Here is a 21,361-nt window from a genome sequence, read left to right as displayed (position 1 = left end):
ACATATTAATTGTATTTGAATCTTTTGTGCTTGAGTTGTCTGTAGATCTGGATAAGAAGTTTAAAAATTAGCATAATTGCATGCTTAGGAAAATCACTTGCATATTTTTAGTTTTAAATAAAATCTATTAAAGTGTAAAGTATCTAATCAAACTTCTAAGAGGAAATTTAGGGAATCCAAACATTGGTGCTAGTTTACATATTATACATAATTGAGAGTGTGAATCCCAGCAATATTAGTGTGCACTAACTGGGCCTTTGGTGTGAGTTGAAAACACCTGGGGCAAACTCTAGAAAGGGATGAAACCTGAGGGAATAGCTCTAAGTGCTGTGATAGAAAGGGTCTAACTGCCTGTGGGATTACCTGTTTTACAACCTAAGGGTCAATGGACAGGGAGACTCGGGCCTTAAACAGCCTATGGGAGCCCTCATGGGCATGCGTTTGTTAAATTTCCTTGAAGTTTCATGTAGTTCATTTCTTGCACTGCTTTTTCAGATCCACTGTGTATCTATAAATATCAAGTTGGGGTACTCAGATAAGTGTGTATCCTAAGTGAGCCTTTTATGTGAAAGGAGAAAATAAATAATGGACTTTGAATTCAAGACAGTCTGGCTGGAGGCAGAATGCTTAAATACTAAGGTAGGCTTATGGATCTAGACAGTGGTTCAGTGAGGCTCATTAAAATTTCTAATGAATAATTAGAGCTCTGCTTAAGAGCTCAGCAAAGCAAATAAGCTGTAAAAAGGGCTGCTCCTTCCACTCAAGAAAAGTGCCCTTTGTGACATCTACTTGAGAAGAAAATATGACCATTCTTTTGAAGGTTTATGTGTTGCTATCCTTTAGAGTCTGCTATGGTGGCACATTTCTGCTAAAACCCTTAAAACATAGGTGACTTAGCAAGTGAAAGAAGTGGTCTTTCAGCGTTGTTTGAGTCCTGTCCCTCCAAACTGAAGTATTAACAGTAATTTTCAAGATGCTACCTAAAATAAAATCCAGGAGCTGTTTTTATGTCTTTCCATCCCTGTATTGACATTGAAATCACTTTACCCAACACTCAGTCAAGACAATAGTGCTACCACTTTGAGTATCTACTAAGTACAGGGTGCACATTGTATGCCACTTACTTTAATCCTTAGCCATTAATTTATCAGCAGCCAGATTGAGAGGAGTCATGTCACTTACTTTAGGTCACAGGGCAACTTGCCCGCAGCCTGAGCTTGCTAACCACAGCCCTGTGCTTCTCCCTGTGAAGTAGAGGCTGCCGCCTGAGGGCACAGGAGGAGAATGTGTCATGTGGATCAAATGGTAATTATGCCATAATTACATAAGATATCCTTTTGACCTTAGGTCAGGTCAGAAGGAAGTTGGCTCATTTTCACATTTATCTCACTCATAATACTGATGTCTAGTGTTGAGGAAAAGTAAGGGATACAGGGATATTTTTCTTTTTACCACTTTAATGTGATTAGCCAATGATTAAAGATATTTAAATGGTGAGCACTCTCCTATTTTCATGGCACTCACTTAGAACCTTAGAGGGAGGAAATGTGGGAGGAAAAAAAGGAGCAAAGCAAAAAGAGTCTAGCATGGGAACTACATAAACCATGTATTAAAATTTGTTTCTGATCCATCTTCCAAAATTATGGCCAAGATATTCATCAGCCTAACCGAGTAGGGTGGTTTGAGGAACTGAGTTATGCAGTGGCTCAAAGAATCGTAACGTGAAATCACAGAAATGAAGGCATTTTTTTCTTTTATTATTTTTTTACTGCATTAAAATATATATAACATAAATTTGCCATTTTAAGTGTACAGTTCAGTGGCATTAATTGCATTCATAATGTGGTGTAGCCATCACCACTTTTTTACATCCAAAATTTTTATCACTCTGAACAGATTCTGTAAGCATTAAGCAATACCTCCCCATCCTTCGTCTCTCAGCCCCTGGTAACCTCTGTTCTAGTTTCTGTCTATATGAATTTGCCTATTCTAGATATTTTATATAAGTGGAATCATACAGTATTTGTCCTTTTGTGACTGGCTTCTTTGACTTAGCATAATGTTTTTAGGGTTCATCCATCTTGCAGCACATATTCCAGTGTAGGTAAATACCACATTTTGAATATCCATTCATCTGTTGATGGATATTTGGGTTGTTGCCACCTTCAGGTAATGTGAATAATGCTGCTGTCAACGTTGACATGCATGTATCTATTTGAGTGCCTACATACCTCAAAATATAGCTATTTTGTGTATATACCTAGCAATGGAATTGCTGTGTCATGTGGTAATTCAATGTTTAACTTTTGAGGAACTGCCAAACTGTTTTCCACAGCAGTTCCACCATTTTAAGTTCCCATCAGCAATGCACAAGGGTTCCAGTTTCTCTATACCTTCACTACTTATTTTCTGTTTTTCTGATCATAGCTATTATTTTGGGTCAATCTCAGCCTATCCATATCTGCTAGAAATGCCTGGGAGCACTCACCTCGGCCTCTACTACTTGAGGCAAACTCCCACAGACATTTCACCAAAGGGAGCCAATGTTGTAGCTGGACCAGCCCTCGTGGTTCTTGTTATGGTTGCAAGATACCTCAGCAACAACCATCAGTGAACTTTGAAAAAACAAGATTTATTACTCAGAGGTCCTGGAGGATACAGGGCATCTCTAGGGCCACACAGTGAGGTCCCCAGTAGAGGGAGAGAGTAGACTTGGAGTTCTGCCTTTCTTGGGGTTGACGTTGGAGTGCCTAGAGTTTTGAGAGTTCACTGTTTATTGGTGAATTTAAAACAAAAGAGTGTGAATTAAAGTTCAGGAAGGGAAAAGCAAGTAGTCGATCAGTTTTCTATGTCAACCAGGGTTTTCTAAAAAGGGGATCTTCATGGGTGGGGTGGCCTAGCTGGCAATGTGTTTATTTGAGATGGATGTCTTTAAAGAGAACACCTTGTCAATCAGAAACTTAATGTCAGGCACTTACACTACAGCCATCGTAATGGGTATAAACTCATATCTCATTGTGGGTTTCATTTGCATTTCCCTTATGACTAGTAATGTTGAGCATCGTTTCATGTGCTTATTGGTCATTTGTATATCTTCTTTAGAAATATGTCTATTCAAGTCCTTTGCCCATTTTTGAATTGGGTTGTTTGTTTTGTTGTTTAGTTGTAGGAGTTCTTTATATATTTTGGCTATTACTTCCTTGTCAGATATATGATTTGCAAACACTTTCTTCCATTCTGAGTTGTCTTTTCACTCACATGATAGTGTCCTATGAAGCAAAATATTTTTAATTTAAATGAAGTCCAATTTATCTAATTTTTTTGTTTTATTGACTGTGCTTTTGATGTCATATCCAAGAAATCATTTGCCAATCCAAAATCAAGAAAATCAAGAAGATATTCTCCAATGTTTTCTTCTAAGAGTTTTATACTTTCAGCTCTTACATTTAAGTTTTTGATCCATTTTGAGTGAATTTTTGTATATGGTGTTAGGTAAGGGTCCAACTTAATTCTTCGCCATGAAGATATCCAGTTCTCCCATTACCATTTGTTAAGAAGACTGTTTTTTTCCCCGTATTGAATGGCTTTGGCACCCTTGTCAAAAATGAATTAGCCGTAGATGTGAGAGTTTATTTTTGGGTTCTCAATTCTATTCCATTGGTCTGTAATATGTCTATCCTTATGCCAGTACCACACTGTGTTATTACTGTAGCTTTGTAATGAATTTTGAAATCTGGAAGTAGGAGTCCTCCAACTTTGTTCCTCTTTTTCAAGATTGTTTTTGGCTGTTCTGGGTCCCTTGAAAGTTTCTTCTCTTTCTGCAGAAAACACCATTTGAATTTTGATTGGGATTGCGTTGAATCTATAGATTGTTTGAGTAGAATTGTCATCTTATTATTAATTCTTCTAATCCGTGAGCAGGGGATGTCTCTCCATTTATTTATATCTTCTTTAATTAATTGATTAGTTGATTTATTGTTTTGTAGTTTTCAATACACAAGTCTTGTTCCTCCTTTGTTAAATTTGTTCCTAAGTATTTTATTCTTTCGGATGCTTTTGTAAATGGCATTGTTTTCTTAATTTCCTTTTGCAGTTGTTCATTGCTAGTGTATAGAAAGAGAACTGATTTTTGCATGTTGATTTTTTATCCTGCAACTTTGCTGAATTGATTTATTAGGTCCACTAATTCTTTATGGGTGGATTTTTATCACCTGAGCATAACATGAACTAGGTGGTAGACAGGGAAGAACCTAGAAAAGCCTGTTTGTTGGAGTCCTCTCTGTGTTCTTCTGTTTCTATTTGGCTAAATTAACATTTGTTTTCCATATGCTTGCTTGTTTTCACCTACCTGTGACTTGCTTTCCTTCCCTTCAAAGTCATGACTCTCGCCATCCCCAACATCTTCTTTTGTCTTTAGCTGAAGATGGTATTTAAGGTGAGGGCTTCGGCCATTTTGGTGAGTTACTCCGTTTCCCTGGGTTTCTCTCATGTAATACATGTTATTAAACTTTTGTTTTTCTCCTGTTAATCTATCTCATGTCAATTTAATTCTTAGACCAGCCAGAAGAACCTAGAAGGGAAGTAGAAAATTTTTTTCTCCCCTATAGTGCTTATACAAACATAGATGGTATAGCCTACTACACACCTAGGCTATATGAATCTTACGGGACCACTGTCTATATGCAGTCCATCATTGACCAAGACGTTGTGTGGCATGTGACTGTGCTTTGAATATGTCATCCCATTGCTTTCTGACTTCTGTGGTGTCTGAAGAGGAATTAGCTGTTAATCTTATTGAAGATTCCCTTGTTTGTGATGCTTCTTTCTCTGTGCTTTCAAAATTCTTTGTGTTTGCGTTTTGATAATTTGATTGTAATGTGTCTAAAGGTGGCTTTCTTCAAGTTTATTGTGCTTGGAGTTTGTTGAGCTTCGTGGAAGTTTAGGTTCATGGTTTTCATCAAATTTGGTAAGTTTTCAGCCATTATTTCTTCAAGTATTCTTTACGTCCTTTTAATTCTGTCTTCTCCTTCTGGGACTCCCATGTGTATTGCATAATTTATTGTCACATCATCAGGTTCACCTGGTAATTGTCAAGTTCACTGATTCTTTTTTCTGCTTGCTCAAATCTGCTGTTGAATCCCTCTAGTGAATTGCATTTCAATCACTGTATTTTTCAGTTCCAGAAATTTTGTTTCATTTCTGTTTATAATTTCTATCTCTGTATTGATCTTCTCATTTTGTTCATACATTGTTTCCCTAATTTCCTTTAGTTCTGTCCATGTTTTCCTTTAGCTCCTTGAGCATAGTTAAGACAGATGATTTAAATTATTTGTCTAATCTGATGTCTGGGCCTCCTCAGGGATGTTTTCTATCAGTTTATCTCTTTCCTCTGAAAAGGCCATACTTTACTGTTTCTTTTTATCCTTTGTGATTTTTTTTGTTGAAAACTGGACGTTTGAATACTGTAGTCCCCCCTTTTCTGCAGTTTCCATTACCTACAGTCAACCACTGTCTGAAAATATTAAATGAAAAATTCCAGAAATAAATAATTCATAAGTTTTAAATTGTGCACCATTCTGGGTGGCATGATGAAATCTTGTGCTGTCCTGCCCTGTACCACCCAGAACGCTACGTCACAATGCGTACGTCATTCATCTCATCACATAGGCATTGTATCATCTCACATCATCACAAGAAGGGTGAGTGTGGTACAGTAAGATATTTTGAGAGAGACCACATTCACGTAGCTTTTGTTACAGTATTTTGTTATAATTGTTCTATTTTATTATTAGTTATTGTTAATCTCTTACTGTGCCTAATTTATAAATTAAACTTTATCATAGGTATGTGAGTGTAGGAAAAAACATAGTGTATGTAGGGTTTAGTACTATTCACAGTTTCAGGCGTTCACTGGGGGTCTTGGAATATATCCCTGTGAATAAGGAGGGACTGCTGTACTGTAATGTGGTAACTCTGGAAAGCATTTTCCTCCTTGCTCAAGGTTGGCTGTTCTTGATTATTGAAGTCATGATTTGTGTTCATCGTCCATTCTTTATGGGTTGGCCATGCTTGAGTCATTCCTTAACAGTGTAACTCCGTTGACAGTTTTTCCTCAGCCTTCATTTCTTGCTTGTACTGAGCTTTTAGATCATCCAGTGGCGAAAGCTTAAGGTGTTCACAGGTCTCTTCTAAGCATTCATCCTGTCCTGGGCATATGTGTGGCTTTCTAAATTCCCCAGTATACACAAGTGCTTTTGAGTGCTCAGATTTCCCAAAGAAACACTATCCTTGGCTTTTGCTCCCTAGCTGTAAGTGGTCTATTTTATGCCTTGACTGTAAATATTTTGCCCCATAAATCTGGGGCAAAAATATCTGCGTGTGGCTGCAGATTTTTTGATCACCTGACAGTATTTTCCAGCAATGCGCGTTGCTTTTCTGCTCTGAGTGGCTTCTCAGTTAGGTGAAACAGAGGTGATGAGCACCTTGCATCAGTCTTTCAGGTAGCCCCAGACAGATCAGAATAGACAAACACAGTAATTTGTGAGTAAGATCTGCTCTGCTCCCTTTGGAACCAGAGATCAGTCCCATGCGGGGAGCATGTGCTGCTGCCTTCAAGATTGCTGTTGCGCCAGGAGCAGTGAGGCAAGGCTAAGGGTTTAAAATGCCGCAAAGCTCTCCTGCCAGTGTTACATTGCCTTTTGCTTGATTCAGCATTCACTTTGTTTCTGTATATCTATGCCTATTTTTCCAGAATTCTGATGAAATCGATTTTGGTAGTTCTGGTTGTTTTTCTGATGTTTCTCTGGAAGGTTGGGAGTTTGGAGCCCCCTATTTCATGATTTCGCTTTTGTTACTCAAGGCCTTTTGATTTTAGCATATCTAATAACAAGAACTATGCCCAGAGGCATGGAATTAAATTGAAGAGCTCTGAAGAATACTACTGTTTCACACTTTTGTAAGATATCTTTTAGATAAGGATGCTGTTGATTTAGAAGCATCAACTCATTAATCTTTGAGAAGTGATATTATCTCTGTTTTAGAGATGGAGGGCGAAAAGAGCATAATCATCAAGCATCATAACAATGGAGCAGTTGAGATGGAGTTAAAATTCTATGGAGCTCCAGGAAAACAGTTTGCTGGTTACTCAAAAAGTTAAATGTGGAATTATCATTTAACCCAGCAATTCTACTTCTATATATATACCCAAAATAATTGAAATCAAGGACTCAAATACTTACTTATACACCAATGTTCATAGCAACATTATTCACAGTAGCCAAAAGGTCCTAACAACCCAAATATCTGTCTGCAGACAAATGGAAAAACAAAGTGTGGTGTATATATACAATGAAATGTTATTCAGCCTTAAAAAGAAATGATAATTTGATACATGCTGCAACATGAATGAACCTTGAAGACATTATGCTAAGTGAAATAAGCCAGACACAAAAGGACTAATATTGTATGATTCCACTTACATGAGATACTTAGAAAAGGCAAATTCACGAGACAGAAAGTAGAACAGAGGATTCTGGGGGCTGGAGGAGGAGGAGGGGAATAGGAAGTTAGTGTTTAATGGGTACAGAGTTTCTGTTTGGGGTGGTGAAAAACTTCTGGAAATGGATAGTGATGATGATTGTACAACATTGTGAATGTAGTTAATCTCACTGAATTGTACACTTCAAAATGGATAAAATATAAGTTTTATGTTATGTATAAAAAATCACCAAAAAAAATTCGTAGAGCTCCAAATTCACTATCAGGAACATAGAGAGCTAATTTGATTGCAGCTTGCTATGTTTTGAAACAAAAGTTCTTGAGCATTTATTGAGCATTTACTGTATACCAGCCACTGTGATACGTGCTTTATACGGAATATCTCATTTAATTTTCTCCATAGCCTTATTAAGTACTATGATTTGTCTCAATTTATAGACAAGGAATCTGAAGCACAGAGCGATTAAGTAACTTGCCCAATATTATATTGCTAATAAGTAACACTCTCAGGATTTGATTCCAGATAGTCTGACTTCAGACTGAGCCTAATCATTACACCACGCTATCTCACTTTTGCTGAATTTTAAAGTGTGTTTAAAGGAATTCTGTTTCATATTTGACTTGCCATAATTTGCCACAGAATCATTATCATACATGCCTTTCCTCTGAGTGTGTTGGCAGCTTGCTTCTTCAGAACAATTCCTGCCTGCCAGCCTCAGCAAGAAGAAACATAATCAGAGAAAGGATGGATGGTGCACTCGGAAGGGAAGTGGTGCAGTTTGCTTTGTTTCAGAAATTGTCTCTGAATGCTGCTCTAACTTTCCCTCAGATTCTTTTTTGATCCAACCTCGATGTAGTGAAAGGGACCTTCAACACCTGGGTCTAGGAAACTATTTTTGTAAAAGCAGTGAATATAGTTTTGTTTCCTAATATCTTTCTTCCAAAAACTCAATGCTCTTATTTGAAAGAAGACAGGCCATGGAATTGTGGATAAATAGAAGGGCCTCTTGCTTTATTTCTTACCCAAATGTAATTTCTTAGGAGAGTCCATATGATAATAAGGCAGTATCCCCATTTAATACGTGGAGAAATTAAAGATTAAAGAGATTGACTTGCACAGAGTCACAAAACTAGAAAGCAGTCGATTTAGGCTTCAATCCCAGGCAGCCTGACTTCAGAGCCCATGCTCTCAATTAATCTCTTTGACGAATTTCAATTGCCTCATCTGTAATTTCTAATACCCACTTTATAATGTTGTTGTGAGAATCAAGTAACTTAGTGTATGTGGTCTGTACTATACTCTATGATGCATGCTAACATTTAATTAGCTTTTTTCCAGGAAGTATTTGAGTACCTGCTCTGTGTCAGGCACTGCGCTCAGTGCTGAGGTCACAATGGTGAATCATACACCTGCCCTTTAAAAGCTGACCATCCAGGCAGAGGCAACAGCATGAACAAAGGCAGATTGTTTTCTAAAGCCACAAAAACCTGCACATAAGATAGTGTCCTTATACTCTGAGTGATAGTGTACAGTATTTGAAATGTATTAGGGCTTTCAGTAACCTTTCTCCCATCCCCAAACATCCCCTTCAGCTTAGCTTACATCATCACTTTCATTATTTTACCCTAGATATAAACATTGCTGGTGTATCTACCTAGGCCTTGATGTCGTCTATGTAGCATCATTCCAATCCCTGTTTTGTATGTGACAGCTTTTCATTTGCTTGATTCATTACTACTTAAAGTACCAACTGTGAGATTTTGCCTTTAAATTATCTAGTCACATCGTTTGTCCTGTCACACAGAGAAACAATTGTATCCCTTAGTTATCTTCACAAAAGGCAGATCAAAACTAGATGATTAAAGGAAAATGATATGAATAATGTCACGGTACATTCTTAATGTTTTAAGGTAAAGGATACTACTATATTCTCCTGTGAAATGTCTCTTGATGAGTATCAGAGACAGATTCTAAGTTGAATAAAACAAATATGTGTCAAAACTGACACCAAATTCAGGTAGTGTGATAAACTGAATAAAATCTCTCAATCAAGGTAATTCCTCTAATCTCTGACCCAAGGTAATTACAAATAATTTTGAAAAATGAATAAAGCCTCAATAGGTACATGTAAACTGTGGTGGTCATTTTACTGCTTGATGCCTTGACAGGTGTTTAAGTTAGGGCCTGTGAACTTGACTGTCACCCTATTCATGTCCTTATAAATAGTATCACCAAATTGCCTAATGGGGAGTTTTAACTGTCACTCATTAGACTTTCACAGATGAAGGTAAATACAATTTTTTGTTCCTGTCTAGATGTGTAGATTCATATCTGGCAAAAGAAAGCTTCATTTATATTGAAAGAGACTTGGTAGTGAAGGTGAAATTACATGTGGCAGTATGTGTTTTGATTTGGCTTTTCTCCTTTACTGTAAATGTGTCTTTACCAGAAAACTTTTTGTGTATCAGAAGGAATTTTAGTACTAACTAATGATATATAATTAGATTTATTTTTTCAAGCAGAACTTTTATGAGACTCGTGACAAACAGAAGGAATGACATCAAAATTATTTCAAAATCCATATGGAAAAATACTGAAGCTCCCATGTTATATTATAAATGCTTTATTAGTGTTACTTTTAAATGTTTTAGTACATTGTAAGGTAAAGGTATCAATTCACGACTTACTAGTCTTTCTGAGTACTCATGGTTGTGCTAATGTTTATTTTCTTTACTATTGTCTTTATTAAAAATAAGTTCAGTCATGTTCAAATGTATAGTATGGTTGAATAATAAACAATTTGGTATTCCAATGTAGTTCTTATAATTCCTGTTATTTACCCTGACATTAGGAATATAAGCTTTATTAGCTTTATTTACACTTTCTTTTGAATATTTTTCTTCAAAGTGAAAAAAAAAAGGACTCTCAGAAGTACTTTATGATTTCTGTGACCTTGTGCATTCAAGTGACAGTAAAACCACTTTTCAAGATAAGTTTTGGGAGCACACCTACCTTTTACATGCACTATCTCATTTAATTCCCACAATAATCTTATGAGATAGACAGTGTGGCACCCGTGTTTCAGTGAGGAAAGTGGGGGATGAAGAGATGAAGTAACGTGCCACATGTACAGCTAATAAGTAGTGGAAGCAGGCTGGGAACCTGTGACTGCCCTGGTTTCCATGTCATTCTTCTTCCAACTCTTTGACAATAGAGGATTTTCTCATATGAGTTCTTTATCCTAAGGTCCATTTTAAGCTGTTTAAAAATCCATATAGCTAGAATATGGCTAAATGTTGTTTTCTTATTGAATTTTATATGTGCCTGAGGTAAAACTTTTCCTTGCCATTTATTAACGTGTAACAATTTATATGTTTACTTTCTTTTATTGAGTTAATGATAGGTTACAATCTTGTGTGATTTCAATTGTACATTGTTTGTCATTCGTGTTGTAGGTGCACCACTTCACCCTGTGCCCAACCCCCACCCCACCTTTCCCCTGGTAGCCACTAATCTGTTCTCTTTGTGCACGTTTTTAAATTCCTCATATCAGTGGAGTCATACAGAGATTATCCTTCTCTAACTGGCTTATTTCACTTAACATAATTCCCTCAAGGTCCATCCATGTTGTTGCAAATGGGATGATTTTGTTCTGTTTTGCAGCTGAGTAGTATTCCATTGTATATATGTACCACATCTTCTTTATCCAATCATCGGTTGATGGGCACTTAGGTTGCTTCCATGTCTTGGCTATTGTAAATAATGCTGCAAGGAACATTGGGGTGCACAAGACTTTTGGGATTGCTGACTTCAAGCTCTTTGGATAGATACCCTGTAGTGGAAGGGCTGGATCGTATGGTAGTTCTATTTTTAATTTTTTGAGGAATCTCCATACTGTTTTCCATAGTGGCTGCAACAGTTTAAATTCCCACCAGCAGTGTATGAGGGTTCCATTCTCTCCACAACCTCTCCCACGTTTCTTACTATTAGATTTAGATATTTTTTGTCATTCTAATGGGTGTAAGGTGATATCTTAGTGTAGTTTTGATTTGCATTTCCCTGATGATCAGCAATGATGAGCATCTTTTCATGTGCCTATTGGCCATCCGTATATCTTCTTTGGAGAAATGTCTGTTCATGTCTCCTGCCCATTTTTTGATCAGGTTGTTTGATTTTTTTGTTGCTGAGTTGTGCGAGTTCTATATATATTATGGATATTAAGCCTTTGTCAGATATATGACTTGCAAATATTTTTTCCCACTTAGTGGGTTGTTTTTTTTGTTTCAATCCTGTTTTCATTTGCCTTGAAGAAGCTCTTTAGTCTGATGAAGTCCCATTTGTTTATTCTTTCTATTGTTTCCCTTGTCTGAGAAGACACGGTGTCCGAAAAGGTCCTTTTAATACTGATGTCAAAGAGTGTACTGCCTACATTTTCTTCTGGAAGCCTTATGGTTTCAGGTCTCAGGTTTAGGTCTTTGATCCATTTTGAGTTTATTTTTGTGAATGGTGAAAAAGAATGGTCAATTTTCATTCTTTTACCTGTGGCTTTCCAGTTTTCCCAGCACCATTTACTTTCTTTTCTCCATTGGATGCCCTCAGCTCCTTTGTTGAAGCTAAGCTGTCCATAGATGTGTGGTTTTATTTCTGGGCTTTCAATTCTGTTCCATTGATCTGTGCACCTGTTTTTGTACCAGCACCATGCTGTTTTGATTACTGTAGCTTTGTAGTATGTTTTGAAGTCAGGGATTGTGATGCCTCCCGTTTTGTTCTTTTTTCTCAGGATTGCTTTAGCAATTCGGGGTCTTTTGTTGCCCCATATGAATTTTAGGATTCTTTGTTCTAATTCTGTAAAGAATGTCCTTGGGATTCTGATTGGGATGGCGTTGAATCTGTAGATTGCTTTAGGTAGAATGGACATTTTAACTATGTTTATTCTTCCAATCCACGTACATGGAATGTCTTTCCATCTCCCTATGTCGTCATCCAATTCTCTCAGAAAGGCCTTGTAATTTTCATTATATAGGTCCTTCACTTCCTTAGTTAAATTTACCCGAGATATTTTATTCTTTTTGTTGCGATTGTGAATGGTATTGTGTTCTTGAGTTCTTTTTCTGTTAGCTCGTTATTAGAATATAGCAATGCTACTGATTTATGCAAATGATTTTATACCCTGCAACTTTGCTGTAGTTGTTGATTACTTCTAGGAGTTTTCCAATGGATTCTTTGAGGTTTTCTATATATAAGATAATGTTGTCTGCAAACAGCGAGAGTTTCACTTCTTCCCTCCCTATTTGGATTCCTCTTATTCCTTTTTCTTGCCTGATTGCTCTGGCCAGGACCTCCAGTACTATGTTAAATAAGAGTGATGATAGAGGGCATCCTTGTCTCATTCCTCTTTTCAGGGGGATGGCACTCAGTTTTTGCCCATTGAGTATGCTGTTGGCTGAGGGTTTGCCATATATGACCTTTATTATGTTGAGGTCGTTCCCTTCTTTGCCCATTTTGTTCAGAGTTTTTATCATAAGTGGCTGTTGGATCTTGTCAAATGCTTTCTCTGCATCTATTGAGATGATCATGTGGTTTTTATTCCTCAGTTTGTTGATGTGGTGTATCACGTCGATTGATTTGTGGATGTTGACCCATCCCTGTGTCCCTGGTATGAATCCCAGTTGATCATGATGAATGATCCTTTTGATGAATTGCTGAATTCTGGTGGCCAAAGTTTTGTTTAGAATTTTTGCATCTATGTTCATCAGTGATATTGGCCTATTGTTCTCTTTTTTCATAGTGTCCTTGTCAGGCTTTGGTATCAGCGTGATGTTGGCCTCATAGAATGTGTTAAGAAGTGTTCCATCCTCCCTAATTTTTTGGAATAGCTTGAAAAGGATAGGTATTAAATCCTCTCTGAAAGTTTGGTAGAATTCCCCGGGGAAGCCATCTGGTCCTCGGGTTTTATTCTTTGGGATGTTTTTGATTGCTGTTTCAATCTCTTTCCTTGTGATTGGTCTGTTCAAATTGTCTGCTACTTCTTGAGTGAGCTTTGGGAGATTGTAGGAGTCCAAGAGTTTATCCATTTCCTCTAGGTTATCCATTCTGTTAGCATAGAGTTTTTCGTAGTATTCTCTTATAATCTCTTGTATTTCTGCAGAGACTGTTGTTATTTCTCTTCTTTCATTTCTGATTTTGTTTATTTGAGCTTTCTCCCTTTTTTCTTTGTAAGTCTGGATAGGGGTTTTCGTTTCAATAGTATTTATTTCTTCTCTGATTTTTATTATTTCTCTCCTTCTGCTGACTTTGGGCTTTATTTGTTCTTCTTTCTCTAGTTCAGTTGGGTGTAGTTTAAGATTGCTTATTTGGGATTTTTCTTGTTTGTTAAGGTGTGCCTGTATTGCGATGAATTTTCCTCTTAATACAGCTTTTGTTTGTTGTATCCTGTATGAATTGGTATGGCATGTTATCATTTTCATTTGTTTCCAGGTATTTTTTGATTTCTTCTTTAATTTCTGCAATGATCCATTGCTTGTTCAGTAGTGTATTCTTTAGTCTCCACATCTCTGTGCCTTTCTCAGCTGTTTTCTTGTAATTCATTTCTAGCCTTATAGCATTAGGATCAGAGAAGATGCTTGTTATTATTTCCATTTTTTTAAATTTGTAGAGGCTTGCCTTGTTTCCCAACATATGGTCTATCCTTGAGAATGTTCCATGTGCACTTGAGAAGAATGTGTATTCTGCTTTTTTAGGATGAAGTGATCTATATATCTCTATTAAGTCCAATTGTTTTAGTTTTTCGTTTAGCTCCACTATTTCTTTGTTGATTTTCTGTCTGGATGATCTGTCCATTGATGTGAGTGGGGTGTGGAGGTCCCCTGCTATTATTGTGTTGTTTTTAACATCTTCCTTTAGGTCTGTTAATAGTTGCTTTATGAACCTTGGTGCTCCTATGTTGGGTGCATAGATATTTATAAGCGTTATTTCTTCTTGATGAAGTGTCCTTTTGATCATTATATATTGTCCCTGTGTGTCTCTCTTTACCTGTCTTATTTTGAAATCCACTTTGTGTGATATAAGAATTGCAACACCTGCTTTTTTTTCCTTGCTATTAGCTTGAAGTATTGTCCTCCACCCGTTCACTCTGAGCCTGTATTTGTCCTTGGGGCTGAGGTGTGTTTCCTGGAGGCAACAAATTGTTGGATCTTGTTCTTTAATCCATTTTGCCACTCTGTGTCTTTTTATTGGAGAGTTCAATCCATTTACATTGAGAGTGATTATTGATGCATGTGGACTTAAAGCTGTCAATCTGTTGCTCATTATCTGGCTTTCCTACTTTTCTCTCCCTGTTTGCTTTATACTACCCATTTGATACTGCAGTTTCTTATGCTGGGTTTCTTAGATTTTTCCTGATTTATGTTTTGTGGCTCTGTTCTGTTTTTTAGTTTAGTGGCTACCCTGAAGTTTGTGTTTAGAATCTCATGTATAATATAGTCTATTCTCTGGTGGTCTCTTACTTACTTGGCCTAGACTAATTTAGTCCCTTTGCTCTTCCCCTCCTAAATTATTATTTTCATTTATTATTCCAACTTGAGTTATGAGTTTACAGTGAGAGTGATAAGATCGTCTTTGCTTTGGTAGTTTCCTTCCCTTTATCCTAATGCTATAGTTGAATATTTGCTATCCTATTCTGGTTCTATTTATCTGTCTCCCTACTCTGTGGTTTGTGACCCTTTTCTTCCTTTTTTTCTTTTTTCAGGTATGAGAGCCTTCTTGAGGATTTCTTGTAGTGGAGGACTTTTGGTTACAAATTCCTTTAACTTTTGTTTGGAAAAGATTTAATTTCTTCCTCATATCTGAAGGATATTCTTGCTGGATAGAGTATTCTTGGCTGAAGATTTTTATCTTTTAAAGCTTTGAATATGTCACTCCATTCTTTCCTAGCTTGTAAGGTTTCTGCAGAGAAATCCACTGAACGTCTGATAGGAGCTCCTTTGTAGGTAATTCTCTTTTGTCTTGCAGCCCTGAGTATTCTTTCTTTGTCATTCATTTTTGCCATTTGTACTACTATATGCCTTGCAGTAGGTCTTTTTACATTCACAAATCTAGGAGATCTGAAAGCTTCCTCTACACACTTTTCTCCCTCAATCCCTAGATTTGGGAAGTTCTCTTCTATAATTTCATTAAGCACACTTTCTGCTCCATTTTCCTTTTCTACGTTCTTGGGAATTCCTATGAGCCTTAAATTCTTTCTCCTCATTGAATCTGCTCTCTCTCTAATACTTTCCTCATTCCTTTTAATCCTTAGTTCTCTTTCTTCCTCTGTCTGGAGCCATTCAGCCTGTCTATCTTCGATTATGCTAATTTGCTCTTGTATGGAGTCTACCCGGGCATTCAGGGAATCCGTATTCTGTTTTATCTGTTCCATTGTGTTTTTCATCTCTAGCAATTCTGTTTGATTCTTCTTTATAATTTCAATCTCTCTTGTGAAGTAACTCCAGAACTCGGCTTGTTTCTCTGTCTTTCTCTCTACCTCATTGAGTTTTTTGATTGTAGCTGCTCTGAACTCATTTTCACTTAGTTTACCTATTTCTAAGTCCTTAGGACTTAATTCTGTGTTTTTATTGTTTTCCTTCTGGTCAGGGGCTTTTATAAATTGCTGGATGGTAGAGGAGTGTTTTTTTCGCATGGTGGTAGAATTTGGTTGCAGTTACAGCCTGTCACCACTAGATGGGGGTCGAGTGCCATGCATTGTGAGCTCTCCGCCTTCGGGCAAGATGGCGGCGCCCAGTGCAGTTTGCCGGGGGCGGGGGGGGGGGGGGGGGGGGGGCCGGGGGGGGGGCGGCGGGGGGTGGGGAGGGGCGTTTCTCTCGCGCACCGTTCTGGATTCGATCAGTTCTGTGCTCTGGTCTCCCGTGGCCCAGGGTTTATGGCGTCCCCCTGCACGGAAGCTTTCCCCCGTCAGCAGGTTTCCACTGTACTGGCGGTGGAAGTCCTAGAAGATCCCCTGGTTGCGTGGCCCCTCCCCCACTCCTTCCCAGACCTGCGCGGTGGTCCCGGTTTCTAGGGCAGGGAGCAATGTTCTCTCCTACCTGGTTCCAGCTCCTCCGAGGCGGGCAGCAGGGGCTCTGTCCTCTGTCTTTTGATACTGTAGGTCTCTGAGTCCTGGCATTAGGTTCATTAGCTGAAATTCAGGGGGTTTTTTTTCAGTCCTTTGTTGTACTTTGGAGGGGAGAGAGTCCCGGGTGGGCTCACCCCGCCATTTTGCTCTGCCTCTCCTATATGTTTATTTAAACCATGGTAAAATTATTTTCCTGAAAGCTTGACAGTGTCAGAAACAGAAACCTGCTCTTTGGTTTGGCATGTTGCTTCTTGAATTCTTCTTGCAAGCCCGTTCAGTTATTTTCTTGCCTCAAACTCTAATATGCCGCAGTTTATGCAATCCACAGTTTATGTAAAATATTAACAGTGGTTAAAATAAATATTGAGGGAAGGGGAAGTAGTAAATGCTTGTATTTGTCAGGTAACCTTACCTTCAGTTTTTGAAATAATGAACAACCTTGTTCAGAATGATATTCTACATTTATTTTTTTATTAATTTATATGTTTTGTAATAAAAATTGTATATTTAATGTGTACAACATGATGATTTGATATACATGTACATAGTGAAACGATTACTACAGTCAAGCTAATTAACACATCATCTACTCACATAGTTACCATTTTATTGTGGTGAGTGCACCTGAAATTTACTCTCTTAGCATATTTTCTGCGTTCAATAGAGTATTATTAAGTATAGTCGTCATGCCTGTATGTTAGATCTCTAGATTTATTCATTCTCCATAGCAACTTTGTACCTGTTGACCAACATCTCCCCATTTCCCTCTTGTACTGCCAGCCCCTGGTAACCACCATTATGCTCTTTGCTTCTGTGAGTTGGACTTTTTTTTAGATTGCACATATAAATAGGAAATACAGTATTTGTCTTTCTCTGACTAGCTTATTTCACTTAGCGTAATGTCCTTCAGGTTCATCCAAGTTGTCACAAAAGGCAGGATTTCCTTCTTGCTCATGGGTGGATAATATTCCTCTGTGTGTGTGTGTGTGTGTGTGTGTGTGTGTACGCACACGCATGCCATTTATTGAAGAGATTGTCCCTTGCCCGTTGTGTATTCCTGGCACCTTGATGATCACTTGGCCATAAATGCATGGATTTATTTCTGTTCCGTTGGTCAGTATGTATTTTTTATGCCAGTACCCTTGCTGTTTTGATTATTATAGCTTTGTATATTTTGAAATTAGGTAGTGTGATTCCTTCAACTTTATTCTTTTTGCTCAAGATTGCCATGGCTATTTGTGGTCTTTTGTGGTTCCATATGAATTTTAGGATTTTTTTTTTCTGTTTCTTTGAAAAATGCCATTGGAATTCTGTTTGGAATTAGATTGAATCTGTATATTGCTGTGGGTAGTATGGACATTTTAACAATATTCTTCCAATCCATGAACATATATCTTTCCATTTATTTGTGTCTTTTTCAATTTCTTTCATCAGTGTTTTATAGTTTTCACTGTACAGCTCTTTCTCCTCCTTGGTTAATTCTTAAGTATTCCATTGCTTTTGATGCTGATTCCATAAACAAATGGGGTTGTTTATTTCTTTTTCAGATAGTTTATTGCTAGTGTATAGAAACACAACTGATTTTTGTATGTTGATTATGTATCCTGCAACTATATTGAATTTGTTTATTAAGTCTAACAGTTTTTTGGTGGAGTCATTAGGATTTTCTATTTATAAGATCATATCAATTATAAACAGAAACAATTTAACTTCTTCCTTTCTGAGTTGGATGCTTTTTACTTCTTTTTCTTGCCTGATTGCTCTGGCTAGGACTTTCAGTACTGTATTGAATAGGAGTGGTGGGAGTGGGCACCCTTGTCTTGTTCGTGACCTTAGAGGAAAATATTTCAACCTTTCACTGTTGAGTATGATGTTAGATGTGGGCTTATGTTGAGGTACATTCCTTCTATACCTAATTTGTTGAGAGTTTTTATCATGAAAGGATATTGAATTTTGTTAAATGCTTTTTCTGCATCTATCATTGGGGTCAGAAAAGGCACTTGATAAGATTTCAGTTGTCTTAAATTTAAGACTTGTATTGTAGCTTAACATATGACCTATCCTGGAGAATATTCTGTGTGTGCTTAATAAGAATGTGCACTCTGGTGCTGTTGGATGGAATGTTTTATATATTTCTCTTAGGTCATTTGGTCTATAGTGTTGTTCAAGTTCAGTTTCCTTTTCATTTTCTGTCTGTATAATCTATCCATAGCTGAAATTGGGTTATTGAAGTCCTCTACTATTATTGGATTGCTGTTTCTTTCTCCTTTCAGGTCTGCTAATGTTTGCTTTATATATTTAGGTGCTATGATTTGGGTGCATATATATTTACAATTATTATATCCTGTTGGTGAATTCACCCCTTTATCATTATATCATGATCTTTGTCTCTTTTGACAGTTTTTAAGTTAAAATCTATTTTGTCTGATATAAGTGTAGCTACTCCTCTCTTCTGGTTGCCATGTGTGTGGAATATCTTTTTCTATCCCTTCACTTTCAGACTATGTGTATCCCTAAAGCTAAAGTGAGTGTCTTGTAGGCAACATATTGTTGGGTCTTTTTTTTTTTTTTTTTTTTTGAGGAAGATTAGCCCTGATCTAACATCTGCTGCCAATCCTTCTCTTTTTGCTGAGGAAGACTGGCCCTGAGCTCACATCCATGCCCATCTTCCTCCACTTTATATGTGGGATGCCTACTACAGCATGGCTTCTCAAGCGGTGCCGTGTCCACACCCAGGATCCAAACTGGTGAACCCTGGGCCACCAAAGCAGAATGTGTACACTTAACTGCTGCACCACCAGGCCGGCCCCCTGGGTCTTGTTTTTTTATCCATTTAACCACTCTGTGCCTTTTGATTGGAGAATTTGATCCATTTATACTTAAAGTATTTGTTCATAGGTAAAGATTTACTATTGCTGTTTTGTCAATCGTTTTCTGAGTGTTTTATAGTTCCTTTCTTCCTCTCTTACTGTCTTCCTTTGTCATTTGATGCTTTCTTATAATGGTATGTTTTGTGTTTCTTAACCTCTTTTTATTAGAAAAAAAGTTTCTGTGGCCATTAGTTCTAGCATCTGAATTCCTACTGCTCTCCTGGGATCCAGAAGTAGTTCTAAAGTTATCAGATCAGAGTTTAAATAGGAAGGCTTTAACTTCTTTGGCCATTTCATATGATAAGAGTGTTTACTTTCCTGTTCAGTTCTGTTTCATTTTGGGCAAGCCAGGACTTCAAATTACAGCTAATCCATTTTTCCTTTGGGAGAATCAAGTTTTTGGTTAGGTTTTAACCTGTATACATTTCTCTAAATCTCTTTTTATTAATACTCTTAATTATAATTCTGCAAAAACAATTATTTATGTGTATGCTAATAGAGGCAACCAGATGTCAGCACAATCTTAATTTAATCAGGACAGGAACTTAAGGTTTCTAGTGTGTGTTTCATATAATTAGTTTTATTTGAAAATTTTATGGGTGGCAAGCATTACTCTTTTTAGGTGTTCCACCATGATGGAAATTTATCCTAACAGGCATTTTATTTACTTCTTAAAGAACTTTCTTCAGGAGATACCACACCTTTAATGCAAGAACATATAGTAAGTACAGCCACACGTGCTGTTGGTGACGAAGAGTCTGCTGAAGTAAATCCTAATGATCAAGCAGAAGCCCCGAAGCTAGTTCTGCAGTCTCTGTTCTCACTTATACGAGGCGAAGTTGAGCAGTTGGATTCAAGAGCACTTCCCCTTTGCCTTCATCAGGTACTATGTTTAACCCTTCACTTCCAGCCTCAGTAAAATCCTGGAACTAAGGTTTGTAACAATCTAAAATCCAATGCTCTATAATTGATTGGTGAGCCCAGGAGAAGGTGACCCTGGATCAGTGGCTTGGTGGGAAATTTGGCAGATTACTAACTGGTGGCCACAATTGGCCTTGGATAATCAGTCTGTAGTTCAAACAATTGCTGATTGATTTAATGAATAAGCTGTGTATAAATAAGTCAATGTAGCAAGCACTTAGTAAGCACCAACTAGGTGCCCAAAACTATGCTAGACACTGGGAAAATGAAGATTACTTAAACAGGCATGTCCTTAAGAGAGCTGCTGTGGAATAGGAACAACAGTAATACAGACAAATAATTCTAGAAGACTGTATTAAGGCTAGGGTGGACATATGTTTAAGATTCAGCAAAAACACAAAATGTGTCAGGAAGTCTGTCCTGGAGGCATTAGGGACAAAGAAGGCGACTCTCGAGCCGGGATTTGCAAGATGTCTAGGCACTTACTAGATGAGCAAAGAATCTAGTTCATCTAGATCAGCATCTGCAAAGGATGGCTGAGAGGTTGTTGGAGATGAAGATGGAAAAGAGATGGGAAATGAGATGGACAGCTGGTGACATTAAGGCCTTACTTGTAGAGACTGGGAGTTTTTTATGTATGGGAGCGCCAGAATCAAATCTGAAGTTTAGAAAAGTAACTCTTCTGATGATTGGGAGGGTAAAGTAGGAGATGAAGAGCCTGGAGACTGGGAGGCCATTAAGACAGTGATGGGGAAGCTTTTTTACACAAGAGTTAATCCAGGAAAAATTAGGATATTTATGAGCTGCGTTTTATTTTCCCTTAAAATGAAAATAACTGGTATATGGGAATAGAAAAAGCATGACTTTTTATTTCATTTATTTCTGTTTCATTTTCATTTTTGCAATATGCAGTGAATAATTTTTACTTTTTAAAAAGTAAAATATATAGGGCCAGCCCCATGG

The 21,361-nt window shown here is 37.4% G+C and overlaps 1 protein-coding gene across 7 annotated transcripts in view; it reads left to right on the top strand.

The window, feature by feature from the left end:
- The window catches only part of CNST (consortin, connexin sorting protein), a 113,845-nt gene that overhangs the window by 53,688 nt on the left and 38,796 nt on the right, over positions 1-21,361 (top strand). For all 7 annotated transcript variants that reach the window (XM_014840124.3, XM_014840115.3, XM_070501700.1 and 4 more), the window contains one exon: positions 20,155-20,360. In XM_014840124.3, coding sequence (XP_014695610.3) covers positions 20,155-20,360 — 206 coding nt within the window. The remainder of the gene's footprint in view (positions 1-20,154; positions 20,361-21,361) is intronic.

The sequence above is a fragment of the Equus asinus genome, chromosome 30, assembly GCF_041296235.1.
Source record: "Equus asinus isolate D_3611 breed Donkey chromosome 30, EquAss-T2T_v2, whole genome shotgun sequence".
Lineage (NCBI taxonomy): Eukaryota > Metazoa > Chordata > Mammalia > Perissodactyla > Equidae > Equus > Equus asinus.
Note: the sequence above shows the minus strand (reverse complement) of the source record. Positions and strands in the feature narration are given on the sequence as shown.